The sequence below is a fragment of the Schistocerca piceifrons genome, chromosome 10, assembly GCF_021461385.2.
Source record: "Schistocerca piceifrons isolate TAMUIC-IGC-003096 chromosome 10, iqSchPice1.1, whole genome shotgun sequence".
NCBI lineage: Eukaryota > Metazoa > Arthropoda > Insecta > Orthoptera > Acrididae > Schistocerca > Schistocerca piceifrons.
This window is the reverse complement of record NC_060147.1, coordinates 37,470,927-37,493,421: the sequence shown is the minus strand read 5'-3', so window position 1 is coordinate 37,493,421 and position 22,495 is coordinate 37,470,927. Positions and strand designations below refer to the sequence as shown.

Genomic DNA, 22,495 nt, shown 5'->3' with positions numbered 1-22,495 from the left:
CTGTTATTACGGCCAGAGGTGGTTGTTCTGGGTACTGATTTCTCAGGATCTATGCACCCAAATTGCGTGAAAATGTAATCACATTTCAGTTCTAGTATACTATATTTGTCCAATGAATACCCGTTTATCATCTGCATTTCTTCTTCGTGTAGCAATTTTAATGGCCAGTAGTGTATTTCCATCATGGGTGGGGTTCCCAACCATCTGTTCTAGGTAGTTTTCAGACAAGGCATTTAGTTAAATTTCTCGGGATGTCTGATTACCTCTACAACTAACAAAACTGTAATTTTACCAATTACTTGTTGGATGATTTAAGTCTCCACCGGTGATTACGATATGGTGGGGGAACTTACGTACAAGTGAACTGAAGTTTTCTCTGAAGTTTTCAGTTACTTCAGGAGATCTGGTGGGCAAGAGAAGGATCCAATTATCTTTTTATGCCCACCCCCGATACTGCCCAAACAATTTCACATGCAGCTTCAATTTTTTTAGCTTCTGTACCTAGTATTATGTGAGCTTCACCGCTTTTCATGAATGCTTCAAACTCTGGCATGTTGTTGATCATGCTTCGGCACGCCATTAGAATTTAAATACTCACACCTGCGTGATGCATTTCTTTCAGTCTTACACTGATACTTCTGGGTTTCATGTAGCTATCATTATCTGGATTGAAATGAATGAATGAATATAGTCTGGGTATTTTGTGCACTTTAAATTATACTCCCTCAAGACATCTACACATTTTCTATCTTTAATGCTTGTGTTGAACCTTCAGTATGAGATTGTACCTCTTAACAAGTAGATCATGTCAGCATTTTAATTGTTTAAATTGGTCAGCTGCATGAAATATTGAAAATAAAATTATTATTGGCCTTGGAAAACCGTTTGAAAGGCAACTTGCAATTGGGACTGATGAATGGAGTGACCACTTTAGCTATATAGTAAAATACTGGGTGATCAAAAAGTCAGTATAAATTTGAAAACTGAATAAATCATGGAATAATGTAGATATGGAGGTACAAATTGACACACATGCTTGGAATGACATGGGGTTTTATTGGAACCAAAAAAATACAAAAGTTCAAAAAATGTCCAACATATGGCGCTTCATCTGATCAGAACAGCAATAGTTAGCCTAACAAAGTAAGACAAAGCAAAGATGATGTTCTTTACAGAAAATGCTCAATATGTCCACCATCATTCCTCAACAATAGCTGTAGTCGAGGAATAATGTTGTGAACAGCACTGTAAAGCATGTCCGGAGTTATGGTGAGGCATTGGCATCAGATGTTGTCTTTCAGCATCCCTAGAGATGTCGGTCGATAACGATACACTTGCGACTTCAGGTAACCCCAAAGCCAATAACCGCACGGACTGAGGTCTGCGGACCTGGGAGGCCAAGCATGACTAAAGTGGCGGCTGAGCACACGATCATCACCAAACGACGCACACAAGAGATCTTTCACGTGTCTAGCAATATGGGGTGGAGCACCATCCTGCATAAACATCGTACGTCCCAGCAGGTGTTTATCAGCCAGGCTGGGGATGATGCGGTTCTGTAACATATCGGCGTACCTCTCACCCATCACGGTAGCAGTTACAAAACATTTTGCTGTCCAGCGCCATCTGTCAGAGATTTTGTGAACATGATGGTGGACATATTGAACATTTCCTGTAAAGAACATCATCTTTGCTTTGTCTTACTTTGTTGTGCTAATTATTGCTATTCTGATCAGATGAAACGCCATCTGTCAGACATTTTTTGAACTTTTGTATTTTTTTGGTTCTAATAAAACCCCATGTCATTCCAAGCATGTGTGTCAGTTTTTACCTCTCTATTTACATTATTCCGTGATTTATACAGTTTTCAAATTTATACTGACTTTTTGATCACCCAGTAGATTAACCTTAGCTTCAAATTTTCATTCTGAATTTGAAGTGCATTGTTAGAGAAAGCTTTGCCTGGTTTCTTGTAACCGCCTCATGTAGCAGCATGCAGGTTGCTAGCCAGCATGACAGGGAGGTGAGCCAGACCCGGGTCACATCTGTGCGGTGGATTAATGACTGTTGGCATTGCACACCAGCCAACCTAAGTCTGGATTTTTAGACAGTTTTTATGTTTCTTTGGGCACATGCTGGGTCGGCCTCTCATCTCCATCTGAGGAAATACAATACACACACAGTTAAAATATAATGATACACAGAATACTTTTTAAACAGACCAATGACGCACATGCCATTGTTGTGTTAACTGAAGGCTACGGTAACAGTAAGGCATCTGGCGAGATATAAATTTACCAAATCATGAAAACAAGTGGATCCTCAATGAGAAGGTAAATGCTGTGAAAGAAAGAGCTGTTGAAACACTTCCGCATATCTAACGAAAAAGATTTTACGTACTTCTAACATTGTGTTGATATCAAGATCAGCTACTCATCTTATTTGTTATACAGAGTTAGTCTAAATGATGGACCCATTTTCAAAACTTCGTATTTATTCAAGTACAAATCCAAAATGAACAAGCTTTATACCAATGAAAAGAGGATGTTTCAAAGTTTTTTTCATAATGTTTGATATCAATTTAATAATTTGTAGTTAATTAGTTTTTAATAATAATTAAATAATCAGAAATGTGATAAATGTTCAATGTGGCCACCGTAGGCTGCACGGCAAACATCGACGCGGTAGCCAAACTTGTCCCACACACGCGAAAGCGTATCTGCTGTTAACTGAGTCCACGGCAGCAGTGATCCGGTTCCGCAGATCATTCAGAGTGGTCAGTAGAGGTAGGACATAAGCAGCTTCCTTCACACAACCCCATAAGAGATAGTTGCAGGGTCTGAGATCAGAAGATCTCGGTGGCTAGAAGTGCAGAGTTAGTCCTCAAGTCCCCTGCGACCGATCCAGCGCTGAGGAAGGGAGTCATTCAAAATGTCTCGTACATCAGGGTGCCGATGGGGTGGACCCCCATCCTGTTGAAAAATGAAGTCCTGGGAATCTTCCGTAACTTGAGGGGACAGCCATTGTTCCATCATGTCCAGGAACATGATTCCCATTACAGAGAGAGAGAGAGAGAGAGAGAGAGAGAGAGAGAGAGAGAGATGGCCCATAAACCTTTGTACGGAATACGGCACAGAACACGTTGATCTTTGGTGAGTCTCTTTCATGTTGCAATGGGGAATGTGGATTTTCCAAACCCCATATGCGAACGTTGTGGCTGTTAGCTTTTCCACTAAGGTGGAACGTCACTTCGTCGCTAAATATTACACGCTGTAGAAGTGCGTCATCCTCCATATTTGCTAACACATGACCACAAAATGTGAGACGCTTCTCTTTGTCATTGGGGTTGAGAGCTTGCACAAGTTGTGATTGGTAGGGCTTGTACAGCAAATGCCATCTCAGAACTTTCGATACAATTGGTTGGCATATTCCAAGTTCTCAACTGGCTGTATTGATAGACTTACTGGGACTGTGCACAAAATGTTCTCGAATCTGTCGGACATCATCCTCTGACACATACGGTCGGCCTGTGCTTTTTCCTTTGCATACACTCTCAGCATGTTTAAATTGCTTAAACCAACGGCTAATGCTTTTGCGAGTTGGAGGTCAAATACAGAATTTGGTACTAAATGCCCACTGCTCTGCAATTTGAAACTCACTTTTTGCAAACTTGAAAACTCGGAAAACCTTGTGCTCCACAGTCGCCATCTCACTCACAACTGACTGTGATACAGAATGACGGCCCTATTGCCGGGTGCACTCTACCGGCCGCATCTGAAACCATCACCGCCCTCCCGCTGCTGCCTGCCAAAAACTTCCTCTTTTAATTGGTATAAAGCTTATTCATTTTGGATTTTTACTTGAATACCTGCGAATTTTTGAAAGTGGGTCCATCATTTAGAGTAACCCGGTTTCCATCAGAGTTGCAAATAATATTGTTATTGGTGGCTATTTTCGAACATTTTTGTTCATTCTCAAACCACCTACATTATAAGGTACAGTGTTATTAAGAAAACATAAAATACAAAATTTTTAAATATTTTGTGTACACAGATCGCAGTAGTGCAATAAATGTTTTATGACGTACTTGCATTTCTAATGTTTCACAGTACATAATAATTTTTTTTTACATCACATCAGGCTAACAAATGTTATCCAACTGTATTACAATTGTCTAGACACAGTCAAAATTGGACAGGCATCTTTATTTGTTTTTATATAAAAAGTTGACAGGCACCTTCAATTGTTTGTTATGCGTTCATATTCTCTGTCTCTCAGCACTCATAATGTTCCAGTTAGATACATAGATACTGTATTGATGGATATCTCAGGCATTATTGCACTGTTTTATAAATTACCGATATGTCACAAGCTAACTGCTTTACTGAATCATGAATCATACAGTGAAATAGAAAAAATTATTTTATTTAAATTCTGACTGTTCATTAGTCAATTTTTCTTTCTCCTTTGTCTTCCATTTGTGTATTTCATAGTCTTCATAGTGAGAACACTATGAAAATTTTTCAAATGGCACCTAAAGGAACGAAGTTAGACATACTCGAAGACTGGAAAATACATAATGGAAAATAAAGGAGTCGGACAAATTTATGAACGAACAGTACAAAATTTAATACATAATTTTTTTTTCTTTTTAAAAGTGATTCATGATTCAGTTATACAGTTAGTTTATGACATATTGGTAATTCATAAAATAGTTCAATAATGTCTGAGACCTTTTGTCAGTACAGCATCTGCATATTTAGCTGTAACTTTATGACTTCTGAGAGACAGAACAGTCGAGCACATAATAAACAATAAATGCCCCTGTCAAATTTTTATATATAAGCGATGAAAAATGGCTATCATATTTTCAGTGTATCAAGAGAACCGTAATACAGTCAAGTAACATTTGTTATCAGAATGAGATTTTCACTCTGCAGCGGAGTGTGTGCTGGTATGAAACTTTCTGGCAGATTAAAATGGTGTGCCGGGCCGAGACTCGAACTCGGGACCTTTGCCTTTTGCAACAAATGTTGAAACTTCCTGGCAGATTAAAATGGTGTGCCAGACCGAGACTCGAACTCGGGACCTTTGCCTTTCGCAGGCAAGTGCTCTACCATCTGAGCTACCAAAGCACAACTCACACCCCGTCCTCACAGCTTTACTTCTGCCAGTACTTTGTCTCCTACCTTCCAAACTTTACAGAAGCTCTTCTGCGAACCTTGTAGAACTAGCACTCCTGAAAGAAAGGATATTGCGGAGATGTGGTTTAGCCACAGCCTAGGGGATGTTTCTAGAATGAGGTTTTTAATTCTGTAGTGGAGTGTGCACTGATATGAAACTTCCTGGCAGATTAAAACAGTGTGCCGGACCGAGACTCAAACTCAGGACCTGCTGCAGAGTGAAAATCTCATTCTGGAAACATTCCCCAGGCTGTGGCTAAGCCATGTCTCCGCAGTATCCTTTCTTTCAGGAGTGCTAGTTCTGCAAGGTACACGGGAGAGCTTCTGTAAAGTTTGGAAGGTAGGAGACGAGGCACTGGCTGAAGTAAAGCTGTGAGGAGGGGGCGTGAATCATGCTTGGGTAGCTCAGTTGGTAGAGCACTTGCCCATGAAAGGCAAAGGTCCCGAGTTCGAGTCTCGGTCTGGCACACCGTTTTAATCTGTCAGGAAGTTTCAACATTTGTTATGTAGAGTTGATGTAAAAACAGATGTATTATGTATTGTGAAGCATTACAAATGCAGGTTAATGCTATAAATGATTTGTTGTACTGCTGTGGTCTAGGTACACAAAATGTATTTCATATTTTGTTAATATTGTACCTTCTAATGTACGTAATGGTTTGAGAATGAATGCTAATAAAAATACCATTTGTGTCTCTGACAGAAACCTAACTTAGTAAATTATAAAAAAAAAATTGCTGTGGACAATCTGTGTAATTAAACTCTGTAATTCTGTATTTGTGTCAGACCCACAGTAGGCAGAGTTTGTGCGTCCGTATTGCAGGCTAAGACGCCCAGCACCACTACGGTGCTGCACCGACCCGTGGCTGCTGCGGACACCGCCTCAGCTGCCCGGGTGATGCCGAGGCGCGCGTCCTCGCTGTCCTCCAGGCTGCGAGTGCCACCGCCAGGGCAGGCTGCCCAGGACGAACTGGAGACGTTTGCCACCGAGGACAGCCCGCACAACTTCTCGGTGCGCTCTTCTCTCAGCGACCTCACCACGGGCTCGGGAGAACCTGCAGTACTATTGAAGAGGTCAGTAAGCAGTCTCTGTCCCGTAACGAGATGGCAGCTTGTCGGAGAAACCTGGAAAATTGGGTGTTATCAGGGATCTGAAGGGGCCAGTAAGTCACAGAAATCTCGGAGTATTTTGGAAGACTCGGCAGGATACCTGAGAAATTTTAAATGGGAGATAAAATTTCATTGATGGAAAGAAATCTGCTGAGTCTTTTGTTACACCATTAAGAGTCTGATTCAGTAACAGCAATTTGTGAAGTCATGTTAGGAAAGGTGAAGGAAGACATTGAATTGTAATGTTTGTTGCTCGATTGTGGCTAACTCTAGGGCACACCAACCTCGAGAATAGTCACTATTGTGTTGTGGAGTGTAATTCGTGTGCATTACAATTTGTCAGGTAGCTGTGAATATGGCTCTGCTTTGGTGAATTGCTCACAATAGCATGCTTGGAGTTAGCAATGACCTTTGTGTGAAGACCTGCAATTTCAAAATGATGTGTAGTTAATATCAAAGTTATCGATATTACATTCCACTGACAACAGTTTGAAGTCATTTGGTGTGAGAATTTATCATACTTAAGATTATTACAGTGATGCAATGAGGCATGAAATGGGATCAGACAACAGTAATGGAGGAATTTATGGGGGCACCAAGAGCTTATAATGTGGTGAATTGTTATAAAACTGTAAATCCCAACCAAAATGGGAAAACAAAAAAAAAAATTGTATCCCTGAAAACTAGTAGAGTAAAACTTCAAATATTACAAAAATGGGGTCAGGAAAGCTGGAGCACCAACCTGGAAAAAAAAAGAAGTTTCAGGTAAATCTTTTGGTGCAACAGTGTTGCCACCCTGTAGGACCACTATTTTTAGCACATGGAGATATGAATTTAAGAAAAGTGTGTTTGTATCACCTGGACACTTGCCAAAAGTGCATGGTGGTTTGGTAACTCCAGTTTTGTAGTGGATTTTATATATTCATACTATTCTGTAGCATACTCTCCTTTTTATTCTTTAACTGACACTGAAGGAATTCCTTGATCCAGTTTATTTACTGTTGTTCATGTTACAAACTGAAGTATGGTATCCCTCCCTCACCGTACACCCTTCTCCTCCCCACCCCCAACAGTCCTCATTTTCTGTGTAATATTCTCTGAATATTCCTTGATAATCCTGTGGGGTAACAGGGAAGAGATAAGTTATAGGGTATAAAAAGTGACAGAATTTTTCAGAACCACAAGAAGACTGATTTTCAACAAGGAAGTGCCCCAAAACTGCAAAAGACTCATATACAAGACCTACTGTGCACCTATTTCAGCTTTGCTGCATATGATATTGAAGTAAAGTCAAAGAAGCAGAATATGGGTTTGTGAAAGAAAGTTTTTGAATACTAGAATGAGTGACACAATTATATGAGTGGAGAATCAAATACTGAGAGACCTAGTGAAAGAGAATCTTCTACAAGGCAAGATAGAAGAGGGAAGATTGGAGTGATGTGGGCGCGAGGTGGATGTAAGGAAAGGGGACACTTCAGATTATGATGGGCTTGAGATTCCGTGGAAAGAGGAGCCAAATCAAAATTGCTGTCTTGGAAGGCCTATCTGGAGGTATTTGTCCAGAGTAGGAACTTCCTACAGAAGCAAAATGTGATCGATAAACAGTTCACACTATAAGAGAGTAAAAGCTTTAGAAATGTGTTGTTGCAGAAGAATGCTAAAGATAAGATGGGTAGGTTTGACAACTAACGAAGAGGTACTAAATTGAAATAGGCAGAAAAGAAATTCACTTTACAACTTGACTACATCAAGAGATCAGTTGATAGACCACATTCTGAGATGATCAAGGAATTGCCAATTTGGTAATGGAGGGAAGTGTCAAGAGTAAAAATCATAGAGGGAGACTGGTAGAGGAATATAGCAAACAGATTCAGAAGGGTGCAGGTTGCAGAAGTTATTCAAAGATGAAGAGGCTTGCACAGTATACACTGTTGTCAAACTGAAGACCATCACAACAACTACTTATCATCTTATTAATATTACATCAGCTGCTGCTATGTCATCCCAGTAGGCATATTCGCCCACGACAGACCGTACCGATTCTCCCTTTATGCAAAGTATGTGGATATTACCTGACTGAACCTGTTGCAGTAGAGGTGACCCACAGTGCATGGGGGTAAATAGCCCAAGAGAATGAACAGTATGCCCTGGCAGATCCTCTGAACTGTGGGAAATTGCATAAGCAGTAGTGCATTACAGGAGCAGTTTCTGTCTGATTTGTGATTAACAAACAGTAAGAAGCAGTTTTGACCGTAAAGCATACGAGCTCCACGTTATCGCCATTGTGTCCTCACATGGAGTGGCAAGGTGTCCTTGTCCTTTAGCAGCCGAGGGGGATGGGTAGTATGGCACAGTATTGTGTTTATAATTGTGAATATGCGACACACAAGTCACCGTGAAGAAGGCTGCTTGTGGCTATAGCCCAAAATGTTAAGGGTTACACATCTACATCCACATCTATGTGATTACTCTGCTATTCACGATAAAGTGCTTGACAGAGGGTTTAATTAACCACCTTCAAACTGTCTCTCTACCGTTCCACTCTTGAACGGTGGGAAAAACGGGCACTTAAAATTTTCTGTGCGAGCCCTGATTTCTCTTATTTTATTGTGATGATTATTTCTCCCTAGGTAAGTGGGTGCCAACAGAATGTTTTTGCAATCAGAGGAGAAAACTGGTGATTGAAATTTCATGAGAAGATCCCGTCGCAACGAAAAATGCCTTTGTTTTAATGATTACCACTCCAAATCACGTATCATGTCTGTGACACTATCTCCCCTATTTCGTGATACTACAAAGCAAGCTGCTCTTCTTTGCACTTTTTCGACGTCATCCATCAGTCCGACCTGATGCGGATCCCACACCGCACAGCAGTACTCCAGAATATGGCGGACAAGCGTGGCGTAAGCAGTCTCTTTAGTAGACCTGTTGCACCTTCTAAGTGTTCTGCCATTGAATCACTGTCTTTGGTTTGATCTACCTACAATATTATCTATGTGATCATTCCAATTTAGATTATTTGTAATTGTAATCCCTAAGTATTTAGTTGAATTTACAGCTTTCAGATTTGTGTGACTTATCGCGTAATCGATAGGATTTTATAAATTGGTGGCTGCGGATGTTGCTCAGTCTGAAGTTCTACACAGGGAAGCATATTGCAGTGAGCTGGGTTCGGTCAGTGTTCAGCAATAACTGATGTTCAAAGGTTTTCCCGGAAAATATGCTGCTCCTGAGGTGTCTCAGGCATGCAGGTCAGGTGGATTGTTTGTTCATTGTGGAACAAATTGTGATGGCATAATGTGCCATCTTCATGGCTATATTCACTGCCAAGTCAACACTCCTTTAATCGGAAGGCCACACGACAGCCGACGACTGATGAGGATAAACCCACATTGGCAGGCTACATCGCATATGCGAGCAACGTATTCAGAAAAATCGGTAGAATTTTTTGCTGACAAAATATCAGAGATGTGTACCTCCCATTGACTGAGGCTAAATACCTTCTACGGGCAGTAAATGATGACCTGGGACTCTTAAAACCTGGTTTGTATTACATACTGTGCTAGAGCAGAAATGCATGTGTCAGACAATCCACTTGCACAGTTGAAGAAAACTGTACTGAATGTAAAAGACATACCGATCTCTGGCAGCCAACAAAATCAGCAATTGAGGAACATTGCATAGAGACTGACCATAATAATCTGATGATGATGGCATGACACGCCATCAAAAGTGTGTTCCACAACAACCAATCAATCTTGCTGTATGTTTGAGAAACCTTCAACCAATAATTTTGTAAGTTGAAAGGCAAACATTGAAATAAAACTGTCCTCTGCCCTGCAAATTTAGTTATTTGTAGACAATTAATTAATGATATAAAATTATTTTTTCATCATTGTTAACTACTAGCCTTTTCCCTATGGGTTCGACCATGTGTGTTAAACACCTGTATTGAACACCTCTGCCCCTCCCCCCCCCCCCCCCCCCAAAAAAAAAAAAAAAAAAAAAATAAAGAAAAAAAATAAAAAATAATAAAAAATCCTGTTCCACCTCATCCTCACTCAGTCTGTCCTCCTCATCCTCCCACCTCTATCTCCACCTCCCCACTCTTTGTCTCTTCATCTACTCTTCCCCTTCTCTTTGTCCATTTTCTCCATCCCCTTCTGCTTACTGTAACTTCCACTCCCCTCCCTCTTACTATACTTTCCACCTTCCACCCTTTGACTGTATCTTCCTCCCCATCTCTCTTTCCATCTCCATTCCCACTTCCTCCTCTTTCTTTTCCATCAGCCCTCTACACTCTCCATATGCCTCATGCATCTCACCCTCCTTCCCTCTTTGTACATTTCCTCTTCCCCCTCTCTCCTTCACCTCACTGTGTCCATCCCCATTCCTATCCATCTCAACCTGTCTGCAGCAGCACTCATCAGCATGTGTAGCCCCTGCAATACAGTTCATTAAAGTAGGCCAATACTACTACTACAATATAACCTTTCAATTAGGTCATCCTACATGTGGGGTCTGGAGAACCATTTCTTGCCCCTGACATGTAGACTGCACTGCAAAGCAGGTTGCTTTGGTAGGCCAATACTGTTTTTACATAGCATGCCTTTCGTCCAGAGCAGCCTGTATGCCACAGATGAAAAAAACACACTTTTGTCCGTATCTCCACTCCTGTTGGAGCCAGGAGGTTATAAACCCCACTGCGCTATTACTTGTGAGACCTGCTGTTTTTATGCCAAATTTGCCTGAAATCGATTAAGGGGCTTGGGAGGAGATTGTGGACATACACACATACACTCTGCTTAGAGCTTCGTCTCCAAACAATGCCGCTCTCTTTGAAACAGTTCATAAGTTGGTGGCTTCCAAAGTTAAGATTAACGGCAACCCATATTATAGAGTGGCAACTTGGAACCGAAGCGAAATGAGACCCCATTATCATACATAGTTTTCTGTTTGTGTTCCAAGTTGATGATGTATCTCTTGCCTATTAAAAGTGACCCTGTGTGCATTAACGTGGATAACAATGTTGTCATTTCCAGACCTTCACAAGGACATCCCGTGTTTGAGAATGGCTGCAGCAGTAGTAGCCTACCGGTGCCCGCGTTCCCGGAGGGTGCTGTGCCCCCAGCTAGGGGCACTTCTCCCAGTTCTTTGGACGCCACCACAGTGGAGGACAACAGCTGCCAGGCTTCAGGTAAGGCCGAGGGCAAAATAAAATCGTGTCTTCTGCACTGAGTTCACCAAGGAAGATACAGGGTAAATTCCAAATAACTGGCCACTGTAGTATAATCTCTGAAAATTTTGAACGGAATTCAACCAGCCACGTGCTTAATGGTTTGTAACTAACAGAGTATCTTATGTACATTCTTGGAGCCAGTGTGTTGCAAATGGCAGTGTGTCAGAACAATATTATGTAGGTGACAAAGTTTTTACAATATGCTTATTTTTCCAGAGGAGCTTGGTGTGAGCTGCGCATCAGCGTCCGAAGAAGTGCAGACTGTTCTCAGTCGCGGGGGATCCCTGAGTTCACTGAGTGTCGACTCCCTCGGCTCGACGGAGCCGACGCCCTCGGAGCAGGCCCTGCTGGAACAGTGCATCAATTCTGGAATGCCGAAGAGCCGCGGATCGTCCTCTCGGGCTGCTGCCTGTAGAATTCCCCTGCCGGCAAGTGTCGACACTATGACTCTGTCTGTAGACGTTACTCTTTCAGAATGAATGTGTCAGAATGAATGAATGAATGAAGTCTGTGAACTGATGTGTCTCAAGATTTTGTCGATGTAGGTCCTGAGTAACACAACTCGTATAAATTTTATAAGGTGTTCTCATAAATTGCTTGAATTGACATACAGAGTATCTGGAAATATAACAATGAAAACAATCAGTTTTTGACAAAATCAGGTAATTGGATAGATAAAAAAAAATCTGCTTACCAAGTGGCGGCTGAACACACACAAAAGATCATAATTAGGCAACCTTTTGGAGCCAGCAGCTCCTCCTTCAGACAGATAGGTTGAAGGGGAAGGAAGAGGGGTGAAGGAAAAGGATTAAAGAGATTTAGGAAAAGGGGTAGATTTCAGGGAAGTCACCCAGAACCGTGGGTCAGGGGAGACTTACTGGACGGTAAGTGGAGACTTACCATCCAGTAAGCACTCCTGACCCAAGGTTCTGGGTCACTTTTCAAACTCTTGTCCTTTTCATAGACTTGTCCAGCCCTTTTTGCTCACCACTCTTCCTTCCCCTTTAACCTTTCTGCCTGAAGAAGGAACCACTGGCTCCAAAAGCTTGCCTAATTATAATCTTTTATGTGTGTGTTCTGCTTCCGCTTGGTGAGTAGATTTTTTTAATCTAAGTAGTTACCTTAGAACATCTGGAAATGAGCTGATGGTTAACAAAGATTTGCATCTCAGAGTAAGTGCTGTCTACCAATTTTCACACTGTTGTATTTCATCAACATTTAGGCAGATTGCTAGTAGCGGGGCCGACATGTGCAGGTCACGTTTGTTTCAACTGGAACCACATGCCCTAAACAACATGAACATGCTTAAAATTTCGGTCCGATAGTATGCTATTAGCGAACGAAAAAATTTAACTGTAGAACAGATCCAAAGTTAAGTTTCAGTATCATTTTTAATTTACTTTTGAAGCTGCCAATTAATAATGTTCTTATCATGTCAGAGTCAGACACTTTCACTTCGTTGGTCATAATCCTGCCTTTTTCTGTGGATAAAATCATTAGCAATGATAGGAGCTTATCAGTTCCCTCAAATAATTGAGAATATATATATGACATCGTCAAGAATACAAAGGTACTTCAAAAGTCGTCCATTTTGGAAATACCCATGATTTCATTATGCGTCTATTCTGTGTGCTGAGCATACTGTATGAATTCCACTTCTGACTACTCAGTTACCAAACCTACAATGTCGTTCAATCCTCAACAGTGTCTAGACTTGCACTTGCTATGTGGAAGCCCGAAGAGAACTACTGCATAAAGGAACAATACATTGCTCATTGTAAGTGTGAGGAACACAGTATGCTTGCATCAGTAAACACTCTTTGCCTCTTTCTTCTCTGTTGGTAGAACATGTTGAAAATTCAGCTGCCCCTGTGATTGTAAATAATAACTTTTTCCTACAGTTGTATAAATTGATATAGAAACATCATGTGTGAAAATGCATAAAATAAGGGAAAGCCAGTCACTCGCTTATAGGGGACCAATGAGTGGTACACAGAAACGTGTTACAGAAAACAGTATTTACACTGCTTTCAAGCTTTTGTTCTTTTTCTAGTAAAAGTACACATATTCATACACACACAATCACACAGTCACCCAAATGTACACTAGGAGGATCAGTGTGATCAATTTCAAAGCTGTATCAAGGCATGTAAACTGACATAATCATTGTCGGTAGAGTTCACTAACTGGGAATAGAAATAGGATCAAAATGTGTGATAGTGTACACATGGATTTACACAAATGCAAGTCTCTATGTATTCAATCAAAAGTGTATTATCTTTAAAATGGATTACACATATTTTATATGAATAATACTTTTAAAGTAAAGTTTATTATTTTTATCTATATACTGCACATGCTATATTGGGTTTTACAGAACTGGAAATAAGAAATCAAATTGTTAGCCAGCTGCATGGAAGAGATCCATGCCCATTCACACAATAATAATGAGGAATGTACCTGTTCACTTCAACTGAGTAAAGACGGCCAACGAGCAAGAGAGTAGCCCATTTCAGTAAACACAGTGTGTTGCTGACTGAAATGAAATCAGTTGCATGTGCTCAACACAATTTTTGTGTCGATTGTGGTACAACCCTCTCCACTTACAACAGCATTCTGTTCTGGTATCAATGATAGGTGTGCTGCAGATTGTACTGTACCTCAGCTCTACCGTCGACCATTTTCCATCGGCCCTTGTTCCCTCCACACTATGCTGACATTGTACGCGACATTTCCCAGTTGGGACATTTTGGAAGTACACTGTGGCCACCTCAATTGCTGGACCTGTCCCCATCATATTTGCTTTAGTGGGTTCAATAAATTTTAAAACATGTCTGATTTGTGTGATTGCTGTTCCAGATTTGTGTGGCCAATTAGTGGAGGCCTTAGGAATCACCATATCAGTGATACTTTCACACTGTAAATGGTGCTAACATAGAGGCCTACTAAAACTGTCCTTAAAACAACCCATTGCAACATAGGCTTTACAATTAAGAACCCTTGTTTTTCATAATTTTTTCCTAGATGTGTTACACAATACACTCTGAACAGAGATCAAAGAGAATTCAAAGGAAAATAGAATGTAGATTAAGGTGTAATGTCCTATCAGAAACAAAATCATTAGACACAGAGCCAGGCTTGGACTTTGGGAAGGATTGTGAGCGAAACTGACTGTGTGCTTTCAAAGGACCCATCCTGATATTTTCAATAAGCAGTTAAGGGAAATGATGGGAAACCTAAATGTTGATAGCCGGATGGGAATTTAACCTTGCCAAATGTGAGTCCAGTTATGCTAACCTTTCCCTGTTCAAGGAGTCAGAGAATTGTTAATATTCACTTGCAGCCTGTACAGAATGAAAGTTAAATAACGTAAAAAAAAGCAACAAAGGAAGTGAGCCACTCACATGCAGGTGAATGCTAAGTGGCACACAGATACTCATAATAGAGCAGCTTAAAAGCATTAATAAAGCAAAGTCGACCAGTCTAGATTGCATACCAATGAGATTCCTTTCAGAGTATGTTGATATAATAGCTCTGTATTTAATAGCCATATACAGCCACTCACTTGACAAAAGATCTGTACCTAAACACTGGCAAGTTGCATGCGTCACACCAGTACTCGAGAAAGGAAGTGGGAGTAATGCAATGAATCACAGACCCATATTACTGCTTCCGATTCAACATTCTGAATTATCTTGAGGAAAAACAACCCGTTGTCTCACAGTCAGCACGGATTCAGAAAATATTGTTCTTGTGCGACACATGTAGCTCTTTATTCCCACGAAGGACTGGGCGTTATTGAGAGGTGATCTCAGTTTGAGTCTATATTTCTAGATTTCCAGAAGACTTTTGATACCCTTCCTCACAAGCGTCTACTAATCAGATTGCATGCCTATGGAGTATTGTTTCAGTTGTGTGACTGGATTTGTGATTTCCTGTCAGAAAGGGGACAATTTCTTGTAATCGATGGAAAGTAATCCCACAAAACATGAAGTGTTAAGTCTCAAGTTATGAGTTGCAACAGAGTCAACAACTTTACTGATGCTCTGCCACCTGCATGATCTTCGTGATTGCTTTTAAGTTGATTGTTTTCTTATAGTTGCCTTATTGTTGTTTCTTGAATCTGTGACCTAGCCTTGCAGTCCCGCTCCTTGTACCGTGTGACATTGTCTCCATCTGCAGAGATTGCTTATTTGTCTGAACTTCATCTCCAACCCAAATCTCAGAATAGAGCATATGAGAATTAAGTTTCTCAACAGCTTCTTTCAACTATTTCTGATTGTTGTCATAGTAGACATCACCTCTTGTACTCTGCCTTACAAAACACCACCAAGCTGCGATGCCAAAGCACAAGTGACCCTTTCGTGGCAGGTGGATTTGCCCCATTGGCGTCACGCCTCGGTGACGTTCTGTGCTCACGTCTCTTGAACTGACACTGTACATTTAACAAACCAGCACACGAACAATGGGAAGTTCTTACATGCTAACAACCTAAACAACATTTTTACATGAACCTCTTTCATCTCATTGTGAGAAAGAGAGGGAACATCAGGTTACACCACAAACAGAAGTGAAATATGGCATTCCACAAGGAAGTGTTATAGCCCCTCTGCTGTTCCTAATCTGTATAAAAAATTTAGGAGACAATATGAGCTGTTATCCTCTTAGATTATTTGCAGATGATGTTGTCATTTACCATCCAGCAGTCATCAGTAGATCAAAACCAATTACAAAATGACTGACAGGATCTCTGTATGGTGTGAAAAGAGGCAATTTATCCTAAATAATGAAGCTTGTGAAGTCGTACATATGAGCACTAGAACGATCCATTAAATTTCAGTTATACAATTCTAAAGGCTGTCCATTCAGCAGCTAAATACCTAAGAATTACAATTACTAACAACTTAAATTGGAATGATCACATAGGTAATGCTGTGGGGAAGGCAAACCACAAACTTTGTTTTATTAACAGAACATCTAGAAGATACAAGATATCTGCTAAAGAGACTGCCTACACTATACTTATCCATCCTCTGCTAGAGTATTGCTGTGCGGTATTGGTTTCGTACCAGATTGAATTGACAGAGGACATTGAATAAGTTCAAAGAAGGGCAGCTCGTTTTGTATTATTGTGAAATAGGGGAGAGTGACACAGATATGATACGCGAGTTAGGAACAATTGTTAAAACAGAGGTATTTTATGATGTGGCAAGATCTTTTCATGAAATTTCAATCTCAATGTACTATTATGAATTCAAAAATATTTTGTTGATACCCACCTGCACTGGGAGATATGATCATTGTAGTAAAATAAGAGAAATCAGAGCTTGTGCTGAAAGATTTAAGTGTTTGTTTTTTCCCTGTCCTGTTAGAGAGTGGAATGGTAGTGAAATAGTGTGAAAGTGGTTTGATGAACCCACTGCCAGGAAATTAAGTGTGGATTGCAAAGTGGTCATGAAGATATAGATGTAGATAACAGATATGATATTTGCATTAATTTTTGAGGTACAGTATCATGCTTTCTCTGGTTTAGTTTCTCTGTCCTCAATCACTCACAGAATAATTACACATTTCAGGTGCTAGTCAATATTCTGACATGTTCTGTGTGTGTGGGTCCACATCATGTATCAGTGGATGATTGGATGCTTTTAAATTTCTTACCGCCAAATCCATCCAAATTTGCATTACTATAATATATATAAACAAAGTACTTCCCACAAAGAAGAGATTTACAAAAGAATAAAAAGAAATTTGGAGTTCGTAGGTTTATGAACTATTTATTAGAGACACAGAGTTGACACAGCAAGGAAAAAGGAAGAATACTGCCTAGGAGAATACCAAGGAGTGATACGGTTAAATGAGAATCTAAGGTTGAGCAGAAGTAGTCGGCAGTGTGTGAGGGTGAGAAAGAATGAAGCCTAATCAATGGGAATTTAAATAATTGTGCAGTGCTGATGTAGTCACATGGAGCACTTGTCAGCCAAGTAGTAAAGAAGGGCTCTGTTCAAGAAAGAAGGCAAACTGACAGCTTATCATTTCTTATCTCGTGTGCCTGTCAAGATAGGCTAGTGTAACAGTAGGTAGGATAGGCAGGCACTGTGTGTCTTATCGATTTGTGCGTGTGTTTACTGTCCCCTGAGACACTAATCTGTCCAGCTTTGCCAGTGATCAGTACTTTTGAAAGTCACCAGAGTTTGTTTCCTTTGCGTGTCTCTCCACTGCTGCCGCCCTAAGTTGTGGATAGCTATTGATTATACAAGTACATGTACTAGCTCTTTTGTCCCAAGTATGCGTCTGTGTTATTTACGGTGAGTAAGATGACTTACTCATTTCATTTTGCACAATTCATGGGGCACACCAGCTATGTAATTTGTGTGTTCAATAAGAAAATTTCATTTTTGGGACATATATGTTTGAAAAATTAACCAGTTTCAGCAGAAACGTATAAACTAAAAATTAGGCTTTTAACAAAAATGTTATTTGAGGCTTTACATGCAAAGTAAAATCCAGTGAAAACAAAAATGAACACACATAATATGAATATCCCACAGACTGCTCCAAAGTGTAATGTAAGTGTAATTTTCAACTGAAAACAATTGGGGGAAAAAAGGAATTTGTGGAATAACTTCACTAAAAGAAGGGATTGGTTGATAGGATGCATTGTGAGACGTCAAGAATCCCCAATTTGGTATTGGAAGGGTGTGTGGGTATTGAGAGACATCAAGATTGAATATGGTAAGCAGATTCAGAAGGATGTAGGTTGCAGTAGTTATTCAGAGATGAAGAGGTTTGCACAGGATAGAGTAGCACGGAGAGCTGCCGGAGGCTTAGGACTGAAGACTACGACGGCAATGATGACATCGACATTGGAATTACTAAATATTTCACCTCCTGGAGATAAATTCTGACTGACAATTCTGCCTCAGTGTTGTAGATTATATTAACACAATATTGTAATATTTGAGTCTGTCTAATTTCAGACCAGGTGTCAGATTTGGTTTAAGTCAAGTGCACAATGATTGGTCTCCATTAAGTTTGTCTCCAGGTGCTTCTGTCACCTTGCTCTCTTGTCCTATGCGTTCAGGTCTCTATATCAGGAATGATGGCTTGGTGCTTGCAAAATGTGTGTATTCTGTTTTGGCAGTCCTCGTATGTGAATTACTGAGTACAGGCTATTACTTACAACCAACGTCTCCATCAGAGAGTCTGTAATTTTTTGTATTACCATTGCTTTAATCAGGATCTTAGTGGGCTCATTTCATTTCATCCTGTCACTCTGCTTCCATCCTGGCACTAATTTACAAAATTCCCCAAAAGATCTGCAAGAAAATACTGGGAAGGATATTTTTGCTGAGATTGTAAAGTGTGCACTTTCTGTGCACTCTTTCAAACATTGTCAGTGACCTTGGCTTTACATTACAAACAAGAAGTGGAGGTAGTACTTAAATTATGGAACACATTCTTTTACAATAAAAACAAATGCTAATCTATATGAAAATATATTCTAGGGAAAAGCAAGCCATGTGTTGTCTACGCTTTATATATGTACTATGTTTGCTAAAGAGAGAATGTAAGGGAATACTTGTAGAACTACCCCAGCCCTGCAACTGACTAAAGTTCCTTCACAAAAGGTACTAGCATTCACAGGTTTCTTCTTTTGCACCATGAAAACTGCAAGGGCCACTTTTTTTGAACACTGCACATTTTTCACACGAAAAGAAATTTTAATTTAGTACTATGCAGAGAGTGGATTCAGTACTGCCCCACATCACTTTCAAAGCATTTCCTATGTGTTATGGCCTAATTATGGTGTGTGTCACAACTGTTATTATTCATCATGAAGTATTCATACTGTGAACTTATTTTATGTATTTATCTCAGTCACACTAGTGTGTGCAGAAAAAAGTTGCTTAGTAGTGTTGCATTTGCAATAAGTATTGCAATATTGTAAATCAAATAATCCGTACACATTTTGGATTTTCCAAACTTTCATCAAGTCTAAAATTGAACTGTAACATTTAATGTGAATTAGAATTTTTGGTACATAGATATGAGAGATGGACTTTAGTGAAAACATCATTAAAACTGGAGGGACACAGAATGAGATGAATGTTGAAAATTGCTGGGAGAGAGAGAGGAGAGATGAGAAAATTGATTAGGGGCGGGGATGGTGTAGAAGGTATGTTACGACTGTGGAAGGAGGTGAGTGAAACATGTAGCCAGGCAAATAAGTGGTGGTTGGACCAAGGAAGTTCTTTGCTGTTGTGGAGCGAGTTTTCTGTGTGTTGAAGTTTGACAAAAATAAGTGTGCTACAGCTGTTCAATCGATGTTTAGAACCAAGGATGGTAAGAAGCCACCAACAAGGAAGGCTATTTACCACTGGCACAACAAATTTGTTATGACAGTGTGCTTGAGGCCAGCAAGGAGAAGCACACATGGTAGTGGGAGTGAAGTGAATGTGGAGCATGTACGAGAGACATTCGTAGGGAGTCCAAAGAAATCTGTGCGTCGTGCATCCCGTGAACTCAGAATGACTCCATTGACAGTGTGGAAAGTCCTGCAACAGAAGCTCCGTATGAAACCATTCAAATTGGAGCTAGTGTAGAAGCTCTGTGATGACGACAACATTCTGAGTTTTGTTCGCAGTTGCAACAATTGAATGAGAATGAGGATGGCACTGTTGATCGCTTAATTTTTAGCGACGAGGTCAGTTTTCACACTAATGGGGAAGTGAACAGGTTTAATTGTTGGATCTGGGGTACAAAGCATCAACACGAATGCATTGAATTCGAGGGTGATTCGCCAAAGGTAAATGTTTTTTGGCACCTGTCACGTCGGAAACTGTACGGGGCATTCTTCTTCGCCGAGAACACTGTCACTGGATATTCCTACTTGGACATGTTGCGGCAATGGCTGATGCTTCAAATGCAATTGGACTCTCTTTTCATCTTTCAGCAGGATGGGGCTCCACCCCATTTTCATCGTGAAGTTCGGGGGTATCTGAACACGGAGCTTCCACTTCGATGGATCGGCCGTGCCACAGAAGGGGACAGCTGTTTCATGAAATGGCATTCCCAGCACCAGATCTGACTCTGTATGACTTTTTTCTGTGGGGACACATTAAACATCTGGTGTATGGACCGCCCCTATCACGAGAGTAGCAGAGCTCCAGGAGAGAATACGGGAAGCGACTGCCACAGTCAATGATGCCATGCTGGGATGGGTATGGGAAGAATTTGGTTGCCGTATTGACGTCTGCTGGGTCACTCATGGTTCGCATAAAACAAAAAAATAAATAAATAAATAAATAACGGAATTTCTCTTCAAAATGCAATATGTATGACATTTGTACAATGTTTAGTTCTTGTACCATAAATAATTGAAAGTGTTCCTGTACTTTATGTACGAGGGGGGACCCAAAAGAAACCGGACTCTGAGGGCGCTGCCACTCATAGACGTCGTGCAGGGTTCTCACGCTAGATGGTGTTAGTAGAGACCTTCATGAAACAGCTGTGCAGACGGCGTTATTGTAGAGCTGAACGTGCAAGTGTGGTATTGTGTTTCTCTGACTGTTGGCGGGTTACCTCTGCGAAGTCATTATGGCAACTTTAAAAGAACAAAGAGAGTGTATGAAATTTTGTTTCCTGCTTAAAAAAAAACTGTAACGGAGACACACTAAATGCTTCAGGAAGCTTTCCAGGATGACGCCATGAGCACACAGGTTTTCGAGTGGTTTGGGCGCTTTAAATGTGGTGAGATGTGTGTTTAAGACCAAGCTCGTTCTGGACGCCCTTCAACATCGCGAAATGAGGAGAACATTGAGAAAGGTCCGCCAAAAGATCAACGAGGATCGTCCCCAAACGATCAACCAAATTTCAGCAAAGACAGGAATCAATTGGAGCTCATGCCAGCGGATTTTGAGTGAGGATTTGCACAGGAGATGTGTTGCTGCTAAATTTGTTCCCCGCCTTCTCACACAGGAGCAAAAAACCATCCGCATGAATGTGTGTCAGGACTTGAAAACAGAGATTGCACGTGATCCAAACTTCTTGAACAAAGTCATTACAGGGGATGAGAGTTGGTGTTACGGGTATGACCCAGAAACCAAGCAAGCGTCAAGCCAGTGGAGCACTCCCAACTCTCCCAGACAAAAAAAAGCAAGGCAAGTGACGTCAAATGTGAAGATGATGATCATTGTCTTTTTTGATGTTAGTGGAATTGTGCATCGGGAATTCGTACCCCCTGGCTAGGCTGTTAACCAGCTCTTTTACTTGGATGTTTTAAGGTGCCTGCGAGAGGCTGTGAGGAGGAAACGCCCAGAACTTTGGCGATCAGGTGACTGGTTTCTGCACCATGACAACGCTCCAGCGCACACGGCCTTACGAGTGACCCACTATTTGGCATCTCAGAGGTGGTCTGTTGTTCCCCACGCTCTGTATTCGCCGGACCTAGCCCCGTGCGACATTTTTCTATTTCCACAAATGAAAAAAAAAAAAAAACGCTAAAAGGGGAGCTTTATGACGATTTGGAGGCAGTAAAAACAGCTTCGCAAAGGGCGCTGGACAATATCAAACTTGAAGAGCTCCAAACATGCTTCCAACAGTGGGAAAAGAGACTTGACAAGTGCATCGCATGTAATGGAGAGTATTTTGAAGGTGACTGAAGTAATTTTGTAAAAAGGTTCATCAATAAAATCTTTATGACAACAAACCAGTTTCTTTTGGGTCCCCCTCTCATACACCCTGTATTTTTCTGGCAATATGCCAGCATTCTGTTGTGGTACAAGCCATGGCAGATATCTATTACTTGGCCCTCCACACCAGAACGTCGACCTATATATTACAGGTTGGCCTTGAATAAACAGCTTTACCCCATACTTTCCAAAATAGTGTGTAAGCACATGTGTACTTGTGTTACCGCAAAAGACAAAAGACGGAAAACATTGCATCTGATTTTTGTCTG

The 22,495-nt window shown here is 40.8% G+C and overlaps 1 protein-coding gene across 1 annotated transcript in view; it reads left to right on the top strand.

Moving 5' to 3' along the window:
* The window catches only part of LOC124718638, a 526,059-nt gene that overhangs the window by 435,444 nt on the left and 68,120 nt on the right, over nucleotides 1–22,495 (top strand). Inside the window, exons 25-27 of the mRNA XM_047244262.1 lie at nucleotides 6,007–6,257; nucleotides 11,336–11,490; nucleotides 11,749–11,960. Coding sequence (XP_047100218.1) covers nucleotides 6,007–6,257; nucleotides 11,336–11,490; nucleotides 11,749–11,960 — 618 coding nt within the window. The remainder of the gene's footprint in view (nucleotides 1–6,006; nucleotides 6,258–11,335; nucleotides 11,491–11,748; nucleotides 11,961–22,495) is intronic.